Source organism: Ambystoma mexicanum, chromosome 7q (assembly GCF_040938575.1).
Source record: "Ambystoma mexicanum isolate Mex_15411 chromosome 7q, UKY_AmexF1_1, whole genome shotgun sequence".
In the NCBI taxonomy this organism is placed as follows: Eukaryota; Metazoa; Chordata; class Amphibia; order Caudata; family Ambystomatidae; genus Ambystoma; species Ambystoma mexicanum.
In genome coordinates, this window is record NC_090941.1 from 673,791,011 (window position 1) to 673,810,161 (window position 19,151).

Below are 19,151 nucleotides of genomic sequence, written 5' to 3' on the forward strand. Positions count from 1 at the left end.
ACGGCATTGGCATAGATTAAAGGTGAGAGAGAAAGCCTCACAACTGTACTCCAGTCTACAATTTGAACACACATATATACCAGAATGGCGCAAATAATGTTTTGCAATTCTTATGTCATTTTCCATCACTGCCCAGAGCCTTTTGAGTTGACATTGGTTTAAGGACAATCACAGTGCGTGCCAAGAAATCTAGAATGCTGTAAAATGTGTGCATACATTTTTTGGGCAGTGTAATATCCAATAAATACCGTGCTAGGTTATTCCATTCTGCCAATTTAGCAAATGAGTGCATACAATATGCCCTCCATATAATCCTCAGAACATGGGGTAGCAGTTTGGTGAAGCCTTTTTTTAAAACCAGTAAAGCCATTAGCTTTGGCTGATTTTTAGCCTCATTTTTGGAGATCCCAGTATTTTTGTTCACCGTTGCATTCCAAACCTCTTTTTAGGTAAAAGAGGTTCTTTGTCATCCTCGCGTATCACAGCGGGCAGCAATGGCCAGTATGCCTGTGAGAACAAGGACCATGCCCGACACTTCCATTTCCTGGGGATGTTTCCTCAACCCTCTGCTTCATGCAGTAAATATGCGACAAGTCATCCATGGCCTTTGACAAAATGAAGGAACACCACTCGTTTGACTGTCAACTCCTCCACTGACCTGTCACAGTAGTAACCATGAAGTGCTAAAAACGTTTTTTCATCAGATGTTTGCGTACAGCGGTGTACCCCAGGAATGCTGGGTGTACCCTCTCTGTAATCAAACATCAATTAAAGCCATTTATGGACCTGCTCAGAACCCAGTGACTACACTATAAAAGGTAGATGAGACTTGTGTGTGCATCAAGTGTATTCAGAAGGTGTTCGCCAAAGTATGTGATGGCCTTCAATGCAAAGCAAAGTGGATAACTCTGAGCTGAACCCCAGCAAGGCCAAGTTAACCCTTAATGACTCAGAGGCCGATTCATTAGATGCCATTAAAATTCAAAATGTACAACAGCAAGCACTATATAAGATTATTAAAGTCCACTCTCACACACCACAGTTCAAACGTTGACATGAAAGCAAAAACTAATCTTAGGATGATCTGCAACGTTTGTGAAGGACAATGCACTATCAACATGTGTGCCATACTTCCAATTTAAGCGCAGAATACAGAGCCCATCTTCTCATTCAGTTCAAACCAAGGGACTGTTCGTTCTTAGCATCCGACATACACTGCCTGTTATGGGACATCTTTAAGGCCCAGTGTATAGCTTACAAACTCCAGCATGACCCCAGTATCCTAATCCTCATTCCAAACCAAAAGATTGTACATGTCTAAACTTCAGCCAATGTCATCTGTTGGTTGTTACCAAGTTAAAATTCAACATTAGAAGGAACCAAAGATTTGCTAACCAAAAATCAGACCATGGAATGACCCATCCGCTTAAAATTAGATCATTGCCAAATATTTTAAATTTTAGGAAAGCCGCCAAGCCGAAAGCTGCTCAATTAGCGAGACAGTCAGGCTTCACGATTCATTCCCATATCAGATCTGTTTGTTTCATTAAATTATCTACTGCAGTGAAATTGATCTTGGTACAGGGAGAGTTTACCTTCCTCCCATGCAGGTGAAACTCGTCAAACTAGAAGTAATCCCGAATGGAGTCTTCTATACGTTCTGCTAGTAGGGGGATCCTGCATTATGCAAACATTACAATTCCAGATAAAGTACTGCATATTGTTCCTACCTGTAACATTTATGACAAAGATTTGCTCATGAGAGCTCATTGCTTGTAATAAGATACCAAGTAAACTAACACTGCTGTGTCATTAACGTTGTGTGGACTAGGAAAAGGGAAAGCCCTTTTTTGCCTCATTATGACATTTGAGCTCAACTACGGCAGTTAGAAGTCTATCCGTAGCAAGTGAAATATTCATAACACGTTAGGAGATTACAACCAGCTGAGTTGTAAACAGTTGAAATAATGCTTTATCAGCTTTTGCATAAAGAAACTGAAAAGTCTATATCGAACTATGCACAAAATACAGGTTATGGGAACAGTGAATACAAAAAATGAAGTGTATAATCAACGAAACTCACGTGTTTCTTCGGAAATCTTTCATCAACGTAGAATGTTCAGGCATCTTTTTAATGTCTTCCCAATCTTTGTCTAAGGATTGCATAATCAATATGGTTGCAAAGTACTTCTCAGAACATTCAAATAATGTACATCAGAAAATGCATAACGGTACGTACTCATACCAGAGTTAATGTTTTGTGTCCAAAATGTCAATATGTACACCTTTCCAACATATTACTGGATTTACTTCTGTATAAAAATAGAGTTCATTATAAAACGAAACCAATTAGACAGATGCAGAACATTCTACCTTTATAAGGAGGGAATTTGAAACTTTTACTATAAAGTGATGCTTTAACAAATCAAAAGCTTGCCTTCCTCAAGCAAAGCATGGTGCAGCCTTCTGTGCGTAAAGCCTCTCACATGTGCACCACCAACCAACCACGAATAGTGCCCCCTTTTTCCAGCGCTGCAACAGTGGTAGCTAAGCATTTGTCAGTGGTGATGGAAGAGTGGCCATTGAGAAGGAGGGTGCGGCAAGACCTATTTCTGTAATAACCATACGGTTAATATGGCCTCAGTACATTTAACAAATCACTGTCTCTTTTCCAAATAGTTAGGCACAGGTTTCACACAAAAAGAAGATAAATCAAAATACATGCCAGCTAAAAATATGTTAAACAGGTTTTGAAGGAGGTCAAGGCCAATAACGGTTGGGAAAAAAGTATCCCAATGGAATTGTTTCTAAATATTGTGAGTAGTAGTCTATGTGAACAACAACTAACTTTTCAGTCTGGCAAATGACTTTCTGAAGAGGACAATGTGGCGTTAGCTCAAATAGAATTAGCTTAAGGTATGACAAATAGGAATCCCACACATCTCAACAGCAGCCAATCCTGCTGTTTGTTCATCTTTTCAAATACTTCAATCTAAACTAAGACAAATGTGACTTTCACACTGAACCCTCAAGCATATAAACTGAATGCGTGGTTTTTTTAACTTTTCCCAACTCATTTTGTTTGGGGACATTGGTTAGTACCCAATGTTTAGCAGTGCAGGGGAACAGAATCCCCATCGATATCCATTCTGTAGCACTATCTCCTGGATGACATTGCAGAGGAACCTTGCCCCCGCCCCCATTTAACTTAATGGGTACTTTTCACCATACTCCGTGTATGTCCAGGCTGGTGGCAGTGTTAACTTATTTTTTACACTTTTAGAGCACTCCTTCGCACCTCTTTTGGATCACTGCCCTTTGTTAGCTGTCTTTCACTCGGCTAGGGGTAAGACATGCCAATAAGAACACTCCTCATGAGCTTTGGCCAGTCTGGGAAGTGGCCTGTGTGTGCTTGGAACTGGCTTGGACTAGGAAAGGGGTGTATTGTGGTTTCATCCCCATAAATCACAAAGTGGTATGTTACTTTGTGGTAGGTTTCATTGTGGAGGGAAATGCATATATGCAGAGGATGGATAAAGGATGGGAAAGGCTGAGGTCACGAAGGGAACACGCCCCCACCCCGTTAAAATCAAAAAAAGTAAAATCTGATGAAAACGAGCAGAAAGTAACTTAATGCTTTGCAATTTAAGGGAATGAAATCACAGAACCGGCAAGGGACCTAGATCCTTATACAAGCCAGAGTGATGTGACCATTTATTTAATTTATTTGTAATTCTTATAGAGCGCTGCGCGCCCGTAGGCCTCAGAGCGGACATAAAAAGACAGAACTCCGGTAGGCTCTGGTTGGTTGGAGGAGGGAAATCCTTTTCAGGTACTGTGGGGACGCAGAGTTCTGGCATTTGTAAATCTGGGATAGGATCTTATGTCACTCTTTAACTGGAAGCCAGTGGAGTTTTTTTCTGCAATCCGATACGTGGTCACTCTTGGCCAAGCCATACATTGCCCTAACGGCACCATTCTGTATCGTCTGCAAGCGGGTAAGATTGGTTTGAGCAATGTAGCTAAAATGGCTATTTCAGCAGTCTAACCGCAAGTTGATTAACGCGCTGGCCAGGAGGGATCGGTTTTTGATGGGAAGATGGGGCCTGATCTGGTGAAGAAGTTTAGTGACATAACCGCAGGAGGAGCAAACACTTGAGACATGTTTCATTGGTAACTCGGAATCCAGAGTGACACCCAAAGTTTTCACTGACCTACTGACGCTAATCAGGATGCCGATGGAGAAATGGGATTACCTAGCGTCAATTTTATTTAAATGAGGAGCTCCGTTTTCCCGTTATTCAGAGCAAGAGAATTGCAGGCCATCCATGTTTGGATTTCGTTGTAGATGTTGTTCACGGCTTTGACGTCAGTGGTGCAAGTACCGGTCAGCTCGAAGAGGACCTGGGTGTCATCTTCGTAGTTTGCATATTGAACGCTGAATCCATCAAGAACGTCGAGAAGTGGTCTTGTGTATATGTTAAATAAGATCTGGAAAGCTCTGCTGAACATCAATCAGTGGAGGTAATCACTGAAGTACAGTTAGCAAGCGCTTGTGAAGCAGTTGATTGCCGACATAGGTAAGAATCAAAACTATTTATAGACAACACAGGTGCGCTAAGCTAAGAATACAAGGCAAGTAAAAATATCTATACAAACAGTCAATACTGGTGTCCAATTGGCACACTAACCACACACAAGATAAGACATGCATTACTTACCGTAAAAGTATTTGATTATTGCATCTGCTTAGATTCACATGCTGTGCATATAGTCCAATATCCAGTGGTCACTAGGGATGTAACGGTATAACGGTATACCGTTAAAGATACCGTGAACCACTTAACTGAACAATAATAACCGCCACATTGTTAATACCGGTATACCGTTAAGTGTGATTTTTCAATCTGATTTGGAAAGGCTGCAGTAAGCAAGTGCTGTGCAGTCTTGGTCTTGCACTGTTGGATGTGCCATCTGCCAAGTAGTTTCAGTTGGAGCAGTTTTTAATGCCATTCCAGAAACCACATGTGCCTGACACAAAATCAGTATGTTAGCAATAGGAAGAATAAATACAGTGCCAAGAATGAAAAGGGTTTACTTTGGATTGGCGGCTTTGAGGTTTATATATTTATAATGGATAATGTTTGCTAAACATATGACAATGGGGGATTTCCCTGGTTCTATCATTGAATTTACATATAATAAGTCACACTGCGAAATTCACTCCTCTGTGGGTTTTCCCTGCTGCCATACCAAAGGGTAAGATGTCTGATTACTGAACACCTTTTGGCCCGCAAGTAAACTAAAGGCTGTAAAGCGAGTGTGCGTGTTGTGTGCGTGTGTGCATGCGCACAAGCATATACTACCATCAGCCTCCATTGATCTGTGGCATGCAGGTTATAAAGATGGCAACATGTTCATCTTCACCAGTACCCAGTGGGGGAGCTAAAAGCCTAAATGACCACTTAAGAAAAGCTATTCAGTTTGCTTTGCCAGTCGCAGCAGGGCCCACCCCCCTCCTCGTCCTCTCCACACGTGTGTTTGTGTTTGGTGGAAGCAAGGGGTGGCATTTCAGTGGAAAGCATATTGAAAAGCCTAATTCTGGCCCTGGGTACCTGGTTTTGTTTGTGATGATAAATCTGACAATTTTCTGACTTTTTAGAAAATATTTATTAAGATTGGTTAACTCCACCTGCTATACCACGATAACCATGATATACCGTCATTTGGCAAGAAGGTTATTGTACCGTCATAAAACTAATACCGTGACACCCCTAGTGGTCACCGCAGAGTATTGCAACTTGTCTTTCGAGAATCGAAAGGGGACGTCGACATGGGTGTGCCTCTAACACTATCCCTAACGTGACGTGCAGTGTACCCAAAATCCCTCACGCGTCGAGGTCCCTCCGATAGTATTTTTTCTGCCATGAGGGAGTCCATGACTATTGTGCGCGAGTACAGAAAAGAGGGAAAGTAGTAAGCCGTCTATGTTCCTTCAATCTGAGCGTGGAATAGGGGTGGACGCATATGAATCTAAGCAGATACAATCATCAGAAATGCTTTTACGGTAAGTAATGCATGCCTGCTGATGCTGGTTAATCTGCTTAGAATCACATGCTGTGCATAGAATAGTGATCAATACCCAGAGTTGGAGGTGGGTTGTGAGAAAGAACAGTAGTGACAAGATGTATTAGCACTGCTTGTCCCACCTGAGAATCAGACCTAGAATGAGTGTCTAGGCAATAGTGTTTTGTAAAGGTGTGTACAGATCATAGATTTGTAGACAGGGTCTCCTTCTCTACCTGCTGCCACTGAAATGAAAAACTGATTTGTCTTTCTTAGTGGACGAGTTCTTTCCATGTAAAACATGACTGCTCTGCGTACATCCAGTGTATGCAGGCTTCTTTCTCCAATGTTTGAGGGGTTCTGAAAGAACGTTGGTAGTTCTATGGATTAGTTCACATGGAACTTTGAAATGAATTTAGGCGCAAACCTAGGGTGAGTGCGCAGAACCACCTTATCTCTGAGAACTGTAACAAAGGGGTCTAGAACTGAGAGCGCTTGTAATTCACCGACTCTCCTAATGTAAGTAATGGCTATTAAAAAGGAAGTTTTGTAGGTGAGATCTTTGAGACGTGCTTTATGCATGGGCTCGAAAGGAGATCCCATACGTCTAGTCAACAGCATGTTTAGGTCCCATCTGGGTGCTGCGTTAGAAATGGGAGCGTGAATTCTCTTTACTCCCTCCACGAAAGCCTTAATAACTGGTATCTTCCACCACACTACCTTTTGTTGTGGTGATGTAGTGTAGGCTGAAGGAACAGTTAGTTGAACTTTTAGAGAGTGAAAGACCAGGCCTGAGTAAAGTAAATGAGTCCGGTACAAAGCGATTTGTATAGGAGAGCAGTCAATGGGGTTGATGCTCTAAGAGTTGCACCAGATGGCAAAAAACTTCCACTTACTGGAATAGCAATATCTTGTGTTAGGTTTTCTTACCTCTCCGAGTATGTCCATACATCTGTGGGAGTAGCAGGTGCTGAACTTTATGACCTCAGGAGCCAGGCCGTTAAGTTCAGTGTTTGCGGGCATGGGTGAAGTGTCTCCCCTTTGTCTTGCAACATGTTGTACGGGCAAGGCAGTTTCACTGGAGGAGATAGGGACATCTCCATCAAATGAGCGAACCATGGTTGGCGGGCCCACATGGGGGCCACCAATATCATTGTGACTGGTTCCTGGTGCATCTTGTGTACTATTTTATTGAGTAGGGGAGTCGGGGGCTTGGGGGTTTTGCGTAAACAAATTTCCCTGACCATATCCAGAGTCAGTTCCCCTTGGAACGGTTCTGGGGGTACCTGGAGGCATAATCTTGGCATTGAGTGTTGTGCAGAGTTGCAAACAAGTCAATCTCTGGGAAGCCCCATTCTGCGAAAACATTGGCGACTATGTCTTCGTGTAATCGCCATTCGTACTCCATGGGTAGTGGGAAATCTCTGCCGAGTACGTCTGCCTGAAGATTGAGTTCCCATGGAACATGTTGTGTTTGAGAGCCCACTTCCAAATGTTCTGGGACAGTTAGGACAGCCCTGGAGAGTGAGTGCCCCCTTGCTTGTTCAGATAGTACATGGCCGTGGTGATGTCTGTGAGGATCAGGACCGTCTTTCCCTGCAGTTGTGTCTGGAAAGCTTTCAGTGCTTTGAATACTGCTAACAGTTCCAACAGGTTTATGTGGTTGGATGCTATGTCTGACAACCAAACTCTGTGCGCTGTCGAAGCAAGTGAGCTCCTCACCCTGTGAGAGATGAGTCTGTAGTTGGAGTGGCCTCCACTGCAGGGGTGGTGAAGGATTTTCCCTTCGGGAGGTTCTCCCTCAGCCACCACCGTAGTGAGAGAACGAGGGCTGGCGAGACAACCACTAGATCGTCCCATTGTCTGCTGGCCTGACACCACTGGCTGTTGAGCCACTCCTGCATTGGACGCATGCGCAAGCGCACGTGAGGAACTAAATAAATGCATGACGCCATCATTCCCAACAGTCACATGGCCTTGCGTACCGTCACCTCTTGACTGGCTACATATTGAGTGATTTGAAACAGCATGTTTTGGAACCTCTCGTTGGAGGGGAAGACGAGGCAGTCCTTTGTTCGAATTAGAACCCCTAGGAACTGCTTGACCCAACTGGCTGGATTTCTTCTATTCAGTCTGGGATTCTCCATCGACCAGAAGATCTATAGTTCTTTGGGTATTTGACAGACATGTTTCGTAGGAGTCCCCAGTTATGAACCAGTCGTCGAGGTAAGGATAAACTGGAATAGATTGCCTGCGCAGGTGTGCTGCTGCCACTGCCAGTACCTTTGTAAATACCCTTGGTGCAGAGGCTATGCCAAAGGGTAGTACTTTGAACTGATAGTGTTTGTATCATGAATCAGAGGTATTTTCTGTGCGCCAGCAACATTGAAATATGAAAGTATGCCTCTTTCATGTCCAATGTTGCCATGTAATCCCCCCGTGTGAGCAGGGGAATTACCTCTTGAGTGTCCATACGAAAATTTTAGGGCTTCAGACATGTGTTTGCTGGGCGCAAATCTAGTACAGGGCGCATGGTGAGATCCTTTTTGTGTACGAGGAAGTACACTGAATAAATACCCTTGTTTACCTGTAGAAGAGGTACGACCTCTATGGTGCCCTTTTCCTGCAGGGTCTTGACTTCTTGTAGCAGGATGTGCAGATGTTCTGACGTCGGGCGTCTTGCTCGTGGAGGTCTGAACTGGGGTGTCCGGCAGAATTCTATAACGTACCCGTGGGCAACGGTCTTTAGCACCCACTGGTCTGTAGTTATTCCATCCCATGCTTAAAGAAAAGATGTTAGCCGGCCCCCGACCAGAGATGCATGGGAGGAGACCCAGAACTGCAGGTCATTTTGGCCTGAGGCTGGGGAGCATCGAGGGGTACAATTCCGGGCCAATCCTTTACCACGTCGTAGCCTCCTTGTGGGATATGGGGTGGTATAGCTGCAGGTTCCTTGGCGAGAGGACTAGTTATTTCCCGAGCTGTACTGATTTTGAGGGAAACGTTGCCAATTAAAGGAATGTCTATTCCCGCTCCCCCTTCTTTTTGAGGGTCTCTGGGTGATCTGATCCAGAGTCTTAAGGGTGTCATGCTCCTCCTTTGCAGTTTCGAGGGCTTCATCCACTGCCTTTTCAAATAAATGAGTCTCCTCCACTGGTTTATTTGCCCCCCCCCTCCACTTCCTGAGTAGCAGCCCTCAATCAATCATCCAAATTGGGGTAAACATGGACCAACTGCACTGGAAACTGGGAAGTGACCATCACCATGGTTTCCTGAAAACTCTGGGTGCAGAGTTCAGCCCAAAAGGCAACACCTGGTATTGGAAGGGCTCCCACTTTTCCCCCCAACAAAGGAGAAACGCAATTCAGGTGGAGCCCTCATATGGGGACATGCAGGTAGTAGTCAGATCCCCAGCAGAAGACAAAACCAGATATGCACAGGCGTGATCCTCTTGAATCTATCAAAAGGAAGGTAAATGTTTATGTGTGAAAGGTCCAACATTGTGCTGAGGCCTGCCTGTCGAATTTGTGGTGAGGAACAAAGACATCCACTGCACTGAGGTCAGTAGAGAGACCCCTCCACTGCCCTCAGTTCAAAAAACCTCACTCTTCTGTGTGGTAGGCAAGTTGTGAAACTGTCGAAGGGGAAGGCAGAAGGGGAGCACAAAGCACCATTTCACAACTAACGGAACCCACGTGTACCCAGATATGGCCCTCCAAGACTGAGATGAAGGGATACTCTCTGCCCCCACATCCTCACAGAGTGACATGAGGGCGAACCAGCCCATAAGTGCCAAGCATTGCCTTAGTTGAGGTGGAAGAAGAGCCTTGGAAGAAACTTCGTGGTGGAGCATTCCTATTTTCTCAAGTTGGCCAAAGGCAATCAATTCAGTCGGCACCTTCACTGGTACTGGAATACCTTAAATAGCTCCAGAGTGTAACCTCTGCTTCTACTAGAGGGAGGGTGGGGAGGAGGGGGAAGACTTCTGGTGTGGATAGTGAGCAGTGCAGGGACCTTGCTGTTTGGGTGCATCTTTTTTCTTCATCTCGTCGACTGCTGAATTGAGGAGGTCCAGAATATTGTTCTACACATCAGGATTTACTTTTGTTGGCTGCATATATGCCTGGCATCTCACATCTCCACTGATCAGCATGCCCCTGGCTGCCATACCTATGTGATTCACAGGGGTCTTCGTGATATCCTGAAGTGCACATGCTAGTCCAGAAGAGAAGTAGCCGCACTGATACTTAAACGGAAACTGCACCTCCTCCAGAGCCTTTGATTCGCAGCTGCCAACACATGGCATTCAAGAGTGACTCAGACTACAATCTTGATGGGGTGCTTAACATTTTTTAGCCCTCAGGCTCCAACATTTAAGTCCATACCGTAACAGTCATGCCGCTTTGTTGGAAAATGTAAGATAAAAACAGCTAGCTGGTGCCATTAGTTTCCTTATAAATACATTTTTGAAAGTTGCTGGACAAAATTTAGATAATTTCAGATTTTTTTGTGTCCAAAGTAGTTCACTGCTCAGTTTAAAAGATGCAAGGTATAAAAAGATGGCTATGCAATAACGCATATTTATGGGATACATTATTCATCGTAATCGTATTTCTAATGCTTGTATCTGCTTAGATTCACATGCTCTGCATAGTCCGACTTCTAGTGGTAGTTGCAGAGTATTACACTATTTGTTTTCAAAAGTTGAAAACGGACGTTGACAGGGCGTGTTAGTAATACAATCCCTAGCGTGACGAGTACAGTACCCATGGTTCTTCACATATAAAAGGTTCCTCAGGTTGTTTCTGACATGAGTTTGCATCAAGTGTAGTGTGAGTACAGATGTGATAAAGCAGAAAAACCTCTATGCGCCTTCGGCTCCAGTAGGGGAAGGAAGGATGGGTGCATGTGAATCTAAGCAGGTACAAGCATCAGAAATAAGATAACAGTGAGTAATGTATCCCTTCTGAGGCTTGTGGATCTGCTCAGATTACATGCTCTGCATAAATTAGCAAGCAGTATCTGGAGAAGGAGGTGGGATGTGAGAAGGTACAGCGGCAAACAGATGTTTTAGAACTGCTTGTCCTACCTGTGAATCTGCTTTAGAGTGAGTGTCAACGCAATAATGCTGTGTGAAAGTATGAATGGAACTCCATGTAGCAGCTTTGCAAATGGTGTCTAGAGGGATGTTTGCAATGAAGGCTAAGGTAGCTCCGGTACCACTGGTAGAGTGAGCCCAGTGAGTGAAAGGTAAAACTCTTTTGGATAGGGAATATCAGAGCTGTATTCACTTGACTGCCCATTTAGAGATGGTGGTTTTTGATATGCGATTGTCCCCTCTCCCAGGTGCTGTGGAAACAGATCTGGTCTGTTTTCCTTAGGCGTTTAGTTCTGTTCACATAGTACAAGACCGCCCTCCGTACATCAAGTATATGGAGGCTTCTCAGTTGCGTTGGATGGATCTTGAAAGAATGTAGGAAGTTCTATGGATTAACATGGAAATTTGAAATTAACTTCGGTGAAAACCTAGGGTTTGTTCTGAGGACAACCTTTCTTTGCGGATTATGAAGAAAGGGTCTTGTACGGACAAAGCTTGCAGCTCACAGACTGGTCTTATAGAGGTGATGGCTACTAGGAATGCAGTTTTGTAAGTCAAATGTTTTAGGCTGGCTTTGTGCATAGACTCAAAGGGTGGACCCATGAGTTTGGAGAGTGTGACATTAAGCTCCTAACCCACTGGAGGGTTAGAGAAGGTAGGGTATAGCCTCTTATCCCCTTCCATGAAGGCTTTAATGACAGAATCTTTCCACCAGGAGACTGATGTGAAGTGGTGTAAGCTGACAGAGCCGCCACGCATACTTTGATGGTGTTGAATACTAGGCCACGGTCTAGTAGGTAAAGCATGTAATGTAGAATGTTAGCTGGTGAACATGCGATTGGGTTGAAGGTTTGTGACCTGCACCATATCATAAATCTCTTCCACTTGTTAAAGTAGCAGTGCCTGGTGTTGGGTTTCTGGGCCTCCTTTAGGATATCCACACACCATTGAAGCTGAATACTACGACTTCAGGAGCCAGGCTGCCAAGTTCATAGATTTAGGCCGAGGTTGGAGGGATGCTTCCTTGTGCTGTGTTAGCATGTTGTATGGGCACGGGAGCTTGATTGGGTCGCACATCGGCAGTTTGAGCAGATGAGGAAACCAAGGATGTCTCGCACACATAGGAGCATCCAGGATTAGAGTCACTTGTTCCTGGTGCATCTTGTGCACTATCCTGCTCAGCAGTGGTGTTGAGCGAAAAGTGTAAGCAAATTTCCCTGACCAGTTAATCCACATGACATTCCCCTAGGATCCTGGTTTTGGGAAACCTGGACGCAAAGTCTGGGCATTGCACGTTTAAGCGTGTGGCGAACAAGTCCAATGGGGGATGACCCCATTGGGAGAATATTCCATCTAGGATATTTTGTTGAGTTGCCACTGATAATCTTCTGGTAGAGGTTATCTGCTTAGAGTGTCTGCCAGAGAATTGAGTTCCCCTGGAAAGCGTTGAGAGGTTAGGAACATGTTCCGTTTGAGTGCCCATTTGCATATTTCTTTGGGATAGATTGGACAGACTTTCAGAGTGTGTGCCACCATGCATTTCTTGTTTCTGGCAGTGGTGCTGTCTGTAAGAACTTGCACTGGTTGACCTGTAAAATGCTGCCTTGAGAACGGCCAAAGTTCCAGAAAGTTGATGTGTTTTTGGGCTGTAGCACGTGTCCACTGGCAGTGGGCTGTGTGCTGAAGGAAGAGTACCCCCATCCAGCGAGTGAGGCATATGTAATTCGGATTGCCTATGTTGGTGAAACACGGAAGGGTTTTTCTTTTAGCAGGTTGTCCCTGGACCACCAGCGAAGAGCCTGTACCAGGGTGAGCAAAACAACCACTAGATCGTTCCACTGAACGCTTGTCTGAGAGCATTGTTTTGCTAACCATTTCTGCATTGGGCACAGGCAAGCGTGTGGCACCAAGTGAATGCATGAGGGCATCATCCCCAGCAAGTGCATTGCTTAGCGTACAGTTTGGCGATCGGCCTTGTAGTGAGGTACATGCAGCAGCATGTTTTGTACTCCGTTTGACGGGGAAGCCAGCTTTTTTTGTCTTTAGAATTGCTCCCAATTGTTCTATTTGGCTGGGGACTAGACTGGATTTCTTTTTGTTGATGGAGAAGCCCAAATTGAAAAGGTGCTCTATTGTCTTTTGTTTGTAAACTTGAGAAGTTTCCCCGTTAATAAGCCAGTCTTCCAGATAAGAGTAGACAGAGATTGAAACTCTGCACAGGTGTGCTGCCACAACAGCGAGCACCTTTGTGAATACTCTAGGCACTGAGGCAAAGCCGAAGGGAAGTACCTTGAACTGGTAATGAACTTCCGCTATCTTGAACTGCAGATCTTTCCTGTACGCAGGGAGCATTGAAATATGAAAGTATGCATCTTTCATATACAAGGCTGCTATGTAGTCCCCCCTTTTGAAGAAGGGATTACCTCTTGAAGCGGGGGTCATGCAAAAAGTTTGGGGCTTGACATATTGATTCGCAGGGCTAGAACTGGGCGCATGGAAAGTCCTCTCTTTGGCACAAGGATGTAAGTTGAATAAATACCCTTGTTTACCTGATTTGTTGGACCGATCTATATGGAGCACTTTTACAGCAGTGTCTTTACTTCTTGTAAAGTATGCGCCACTCTTCTGGCATAATTATTCAATGTCTTGTCGGGCGGTTGGGTGGCTTTTGTAACAGTTCGATGCAATACCCGCCTGCCACGGTGGACAATAGCCACTTGTCCGACGTTATCTCCTCCCATGCGTGGGTGAAGTGTGAAATTCGACCTCCTACAGGAGTGGCATGGGAGGGGACTAGCAGTGGTATCGTTATTAGGGAGGAGTGGAGCATCTCCCAGGTGAGGTTCTGACTCTTCCACTAAATCTTTTATTTCCTATTTGAAAGCCAGAAGAGGAAGATGATCCTTATGATGGGCCCCAAGTTGAAGGCTGTCCACCCAGAGTGTATCCGGAAGAGCGTTGTGAACCCTGACCCCGAATTCTCCTGCAGTTTGAGAAGCCCCATTGTACGTAGGGCTTTGTTTGTTAACTGGCCGAGGGATTTAAGAGTGTCATACTCCTCCTTGCGGGTGTCTTCGACGGCCTTACTGAAAAGTAGAACAAGTTACTTTCTTACCTGGTAACTTTCTTTCGATGGGATGGTCCGATGACGTATTGCATATCTATGACAGGTAATCACTGCTGTGCTGCTTCGGAAAATTTTCGGCGTCTGCATCCTGCTTCGATGACGTCGATACGCTGTCCTCGAGGGCCTCTGTCGAGCCGACGTCACCGGATGTTATAAGTAGGACGCACAACGCCCATAGCCTCAGTTATAGTTTTTTCCCCAGAACGTGTGGCACCAGTCTTCTGCCAGTATGACCACAGAAAGCCTTGTGGAAACGTAAGCTGCAATCGCATAAGAAATTCTGTACCGGGGCAGGCAGGGAGGGAGTGATATGGAATACGGAGTCAGACCATCCCATCGAAAGAACGTTACCAGGTAAGAAAGTAACTTGTTCTTCGAGGGGATTGGGTCCTCCAACGTATCCCATATCTATGACAGACTCCCAAAGCAGTACCAACGTATGGAGGAGGGAAAAGAATTTAGAATGTAGAAATTTAGAAAGCCCAATTAAATTGCAGAGTAAAGTACCGCCTTGCCAAAGGCCAGATCCTGCCCATGGATATAATCTAGGGAGTAGTGTTTTACAAAAGTATGGACCGAAGCCCATGTGGCTGCTTCACAGATGTTACGAATAGGAACACCCCTCTGCAGGGCAGTAGAGGCAGCAATACCCCTAGTAGAATGGTTACGTAAGCCTACCGGAGGGTCCTTACCCGCCAAGCGGTAACATTCAGAAATTGCCAAGAGAATCCATCTAGACAACGTCTGCTTAGTAACAGCTTGTCCCAAACGTCTTCCAGCGTAACCTATGAAGTGCTGATCGTCCACTCTGACCCAGGACATGCGTGAAATATAGAAACTTAAAGCTCTCCTAGGATCCAACCTATGGAGCCTCTCCTCTTCCTTACCAGGATGCGGAGGAAGATAAAATGCCGGAAGAATGACCTTCTGGCTTAAATGAAATTCCGACACCACTTTCGGAAGAAAGGAAGGATGAACCCCAAGGACAACCCTGTCCTTATGAAACACAATGAAGGGTGGCTTAACAGAAAGTGCCTGCAACTCACTCACTCAGCGAGCAGAAGTAACCGCAACTAAAAATACAGTTTTAAGGGTTAACAGTCTCAAAGGACAAGAATGTAAAGGCTCAAATGGAGCACCCATAAGGAATTTTAGAACAAGGTTCAAATCCCAACCGGGCACCTGGAAAGGTAACGGTGGAAACACATTAGTGAGCCCTTTCAGAAACTGAGAAATTAAAGGCATTTTGAAATAAGAACACTCCTCAGACGAGCGCTTAAATAAGGACAGCGCCGCCAGGTAACCTTTAATGGTACGCACTTGCAGGCCCTTGTGGGCTAAAGAAAGCAAAAAAGACAGAACCACAGGAATGTCACGAAAAAGGATCCACATTCTTAACCCAGCATCAGTCGCAGAACTTTCTCCAACGACAACGGTACAGGGACTTTGTTACAGGCCGTCTGGCCAAAAGCAACACCTCCATCACGTCTTCAGGGAGGTCCCAATCCTTATATCTCAACCTTTCAGAAGCCAAGCGTGCCGGTTGAAGGATCTGACCTCTGGATGGAGAACCAGACCCCGCCTCCCGTGAGAGCAGACCGTCTCGGTAGGGAAGACGGCGTGGAGGGCAGATGGACAAGTCGAGAAGGTCCGGGTACCACGTTCTCCGGGCCCATGCTGGATCAATGAGGATGATCCGGGAACCGAACCTCCGTAACCTCCGCAGCACTTGCGGGATGACAGGGACTGGAGGAAACGCGTACAGTAGTGGGAAGGACCACTCCACCACGAACGTGTCCCCTAAGGATCCTCTTGGAGGAAATTCCCATGAGCAAAACCTTTCGCACTTCCATTTGACAATGGCGGCGAAGAGATCCACTTGTGGGGTCACCCAAAGGGAGAAGATCTCCAGGACAATCTCCTGAGCCAGCTCCCACTCGTGAGAGATCGCATTCTGCCTGCTCAGAGCGTCCACCATCTCACTTTCGTCTCCGGCCACATGAACTGCCGAGATCAAAATTTCCTGCTCGATGGCCCAGAACCAGAGCTGCATCACCTCCCTGCACAGAGGAAGTAACCCTGCCCACCCCCTTTTTGTTGAGGTAGTGCATGGCCACTGTGTTGTCCGTCAGAATCAGGACATTATTCCCTCGCACAGTCGGCAGAAAAGCCTTCACGGTAAGCCTGACGGCCCTCAGCTCCAAAAGATTGATATGGAGTCTGGACTCCGACGGAGACCAACGACCGCTGTCAACTCATTGGCATGAGCTCCCCATCCCATGAGGGATGCGTCCGTCACGATCGTCCTCTCCGGCCAGGGTAGCCAAAATGGAGCCCCCTTCATCAGATTGCCTTCGACAGCCCACCACAGAAGCCCACCACAGAATGTCCTGGGCGACTGAGGGCGGAACCTGAACGGGGTCTGACATCCTGCCGGAGGACTGCGACCACTGCATCTTGAGAGCCCATTGCAGAGATCTCATCCGAAATCTGGCCTCTGGCACCAGAAGAATGCAGGATGCCATGAGGCCGAGCAACCTCAAGAACTCTAACGCCGGGAGACTCTGGGCATGTTGAAACTTGTGCACCATCTGCAGAATGTGATGAGCCCTCACCTGGGGAGGGAAACACTGCCCCAGGGATGTGTAGAGCACTGCTCCGATGTACTGGAGCCGCTGAGTTGGCGTCAAGTGGGACTTCTTTAAGTTGAGGGAGAAGCCCAGCCTGTGAAGGGAGTGGCAGGTGACGGACAGATGATCCAGGACTTGCTCGAGAGAGCACCCCCTATTCAACCAATCGTCCACGTAGGGTTAGACGTGAATCCCCCCGTTTCCTGAGATACGCTGCCACCACCACTATGAGCTTGGTGAAAACCCTCGGGCGGAGGTCAATCCGAACGGCAGGACCCGAAACTGAAAGTGCGAGTCGCCAACCGCGAACCTCAGGTACTACTTGTGCTTGGGATGGATCGGCACATGAAAGTAAGCATCCTGGAGGTCGACAGACACCAACCAGTCCTGAAGTTGAAGGGCCTGGAGAACTTGAGAGAGTAACCATCTTGAACTTGTCCTTCCCGAGGAGCTCGTTTAAATCACGGTAGTCCATGATGGGTCTCAATCCCCCGTCTATCTTCGAAATAAAAAAATAAGGGGAATACCATCCCTTGTTCCTCTCTGCTACAGCCACCAGTTCTATGGCGCCTTTCTCCAGCAGGGATTTGATTTCCTGCGCAAGGAGCGGATCTGGACTCTTCAAAGGGAGATTTCCTGGTGGATTGGCGTGAGGCCTCTGCTGGAAAGGAAGACAGTAGCCGTGGGCTATGATCTCCAGAACCCACACATCTGAAGTAATGGCACGCCATTCTACAAGATGCTGCGCCAGCCTTCCCCCAACCGGCGAACCGTGGGACATGGCCTCATGACTGAGCTGAAGCGGCTGCGGCAGTGCCTGAGGGTTAAGAGGCAACTGCCCGAGCGGCTCTGGCACCTCGAGTACCTTGTTTTCCACCTCTGCCACTCCTACAGTGGACCCTTTGACCTTTTGAACCAAAAAGGAACCTCCCCTCCATTGCTGTCCCCTAGGACGAAAAGGCGGAGGTTGGCGAACTTCAGCGCTCAACGACTTCACTGCAGCTTTGGAGGTCTGCAACCTCTCAAGGTTTTCGTCAGCCTTGCTGCCAAAAAGATGTTCACTATTAAAGGGCATGTTGAGAAGCCAGGCTTGCACATCAGGAGCAAACCCTGACTTCCGCAAACACGCAAATCTGCGCATTACGGTGCACATGGCGTCCTTGCCATCCTGAACAAGAGCAAGAAAGCCATCCCGTTCCTCCCCTTTGGGAATATGTTCAGTGCCAAAGAGACAATTCCACAGAGTATGAGTGAAACATGCTAAGGCACACACAGAGTTGGCTAAAGCCATATCCCCTGAAGAAAACACTTTCTTCGCCCAGCCATAAAATCGTTTGTCGTCCCCATCAGGAGAGATGGTAGAATACGACGCTTGTTTTGCCAGGGCCGAAGCTGCCTGCACAACCAAACACTCCGGAGTGGGGTGCGTAGTCAAGTAGCTGGGGTCGCTACTGGCAGGACGGTATTTTTTCAGCAAAGACTTGCCCGCTGCCGGGAGACTCTCCGGAGCAGTCCAAGCTGCAGCCACCATTCTTTGCAAGGCCATATGGAATGGCAGTTCCGGGTCAGTTGGTGGACCTTGGTCCAAGAGGTCTGTCAGGTCATCCTGCAGAAAATCTCCTGGTGGTGCAGACCACCCCAAGTATTCCGTGACTCTCGACATGCGGCGCCGGTATGAGAATTCAGCATGCGTACGCGGCTCAGGCCTGCCAAACTCAACCTCCGGGGAGGTGTCCAGATCACTGGCGTCGTGCAAAGATTGACGCAGGTCTTCTAACTGGCTATGACCAGATAATGGGTCATCAGGAACCTCCACAGGAACCATGCCAACATCAGACCCTTCATGCACCTCAGAAATATAGTCAAGAGGCTGGAATAAATCCCTGGATGAGGGCACGTGTCTGGACTTGGCCAGAGCCTTCCTTTGGGTTTCCACCGGTCTCCGGGGCACCTTTGAGAAATTCTCCTCGAAAGGCGTTGACGGAATCGGCGTCGAGCGTGGCGCCGATGGCTTCGACACAGGCGGGACCCACTCCGGGATCGAGACCCCCCCTGGACTTATGCCGACGATGCAGAGAGTCGCCCCTCGAATCGTCAGTCGAAAGCCCAGTGGATTTCGACTTCCGGGTCTTGGACACCTTACCGACAAAGCTTCTTCTTACACTCCCGCAAGACCTTCGAAGTTAACGACTGGCAATCGTCACAATCGTTCGTGGTGTGGTCCTCACCA

At 46.6% G+C, this 19,151-nt stretch overlaps 1 protein-coding gene across 1 annotated transcript in view; it reads right to left on the reverse strand.

The window, feature by feature from the left end:
• CDK8 (cyclin dependent kinase 8) overlaps window positions 1-19,151 on the reverse strand; it is a 679,675-nt gene that overhangs the window by 257,710 nt on the left and 402,814 nt on the right. The window contains exon 8 of the mRNA XM_069639174.1: window positions 2,084-2,153. Coding sequence (XP_069495275.1) covers window positions 2,084-2,153 — 70 coding nt within the window. The remainder of the gene's footprint in view (window positions 1-2,083; window positions 2,154-19,151) is intronic.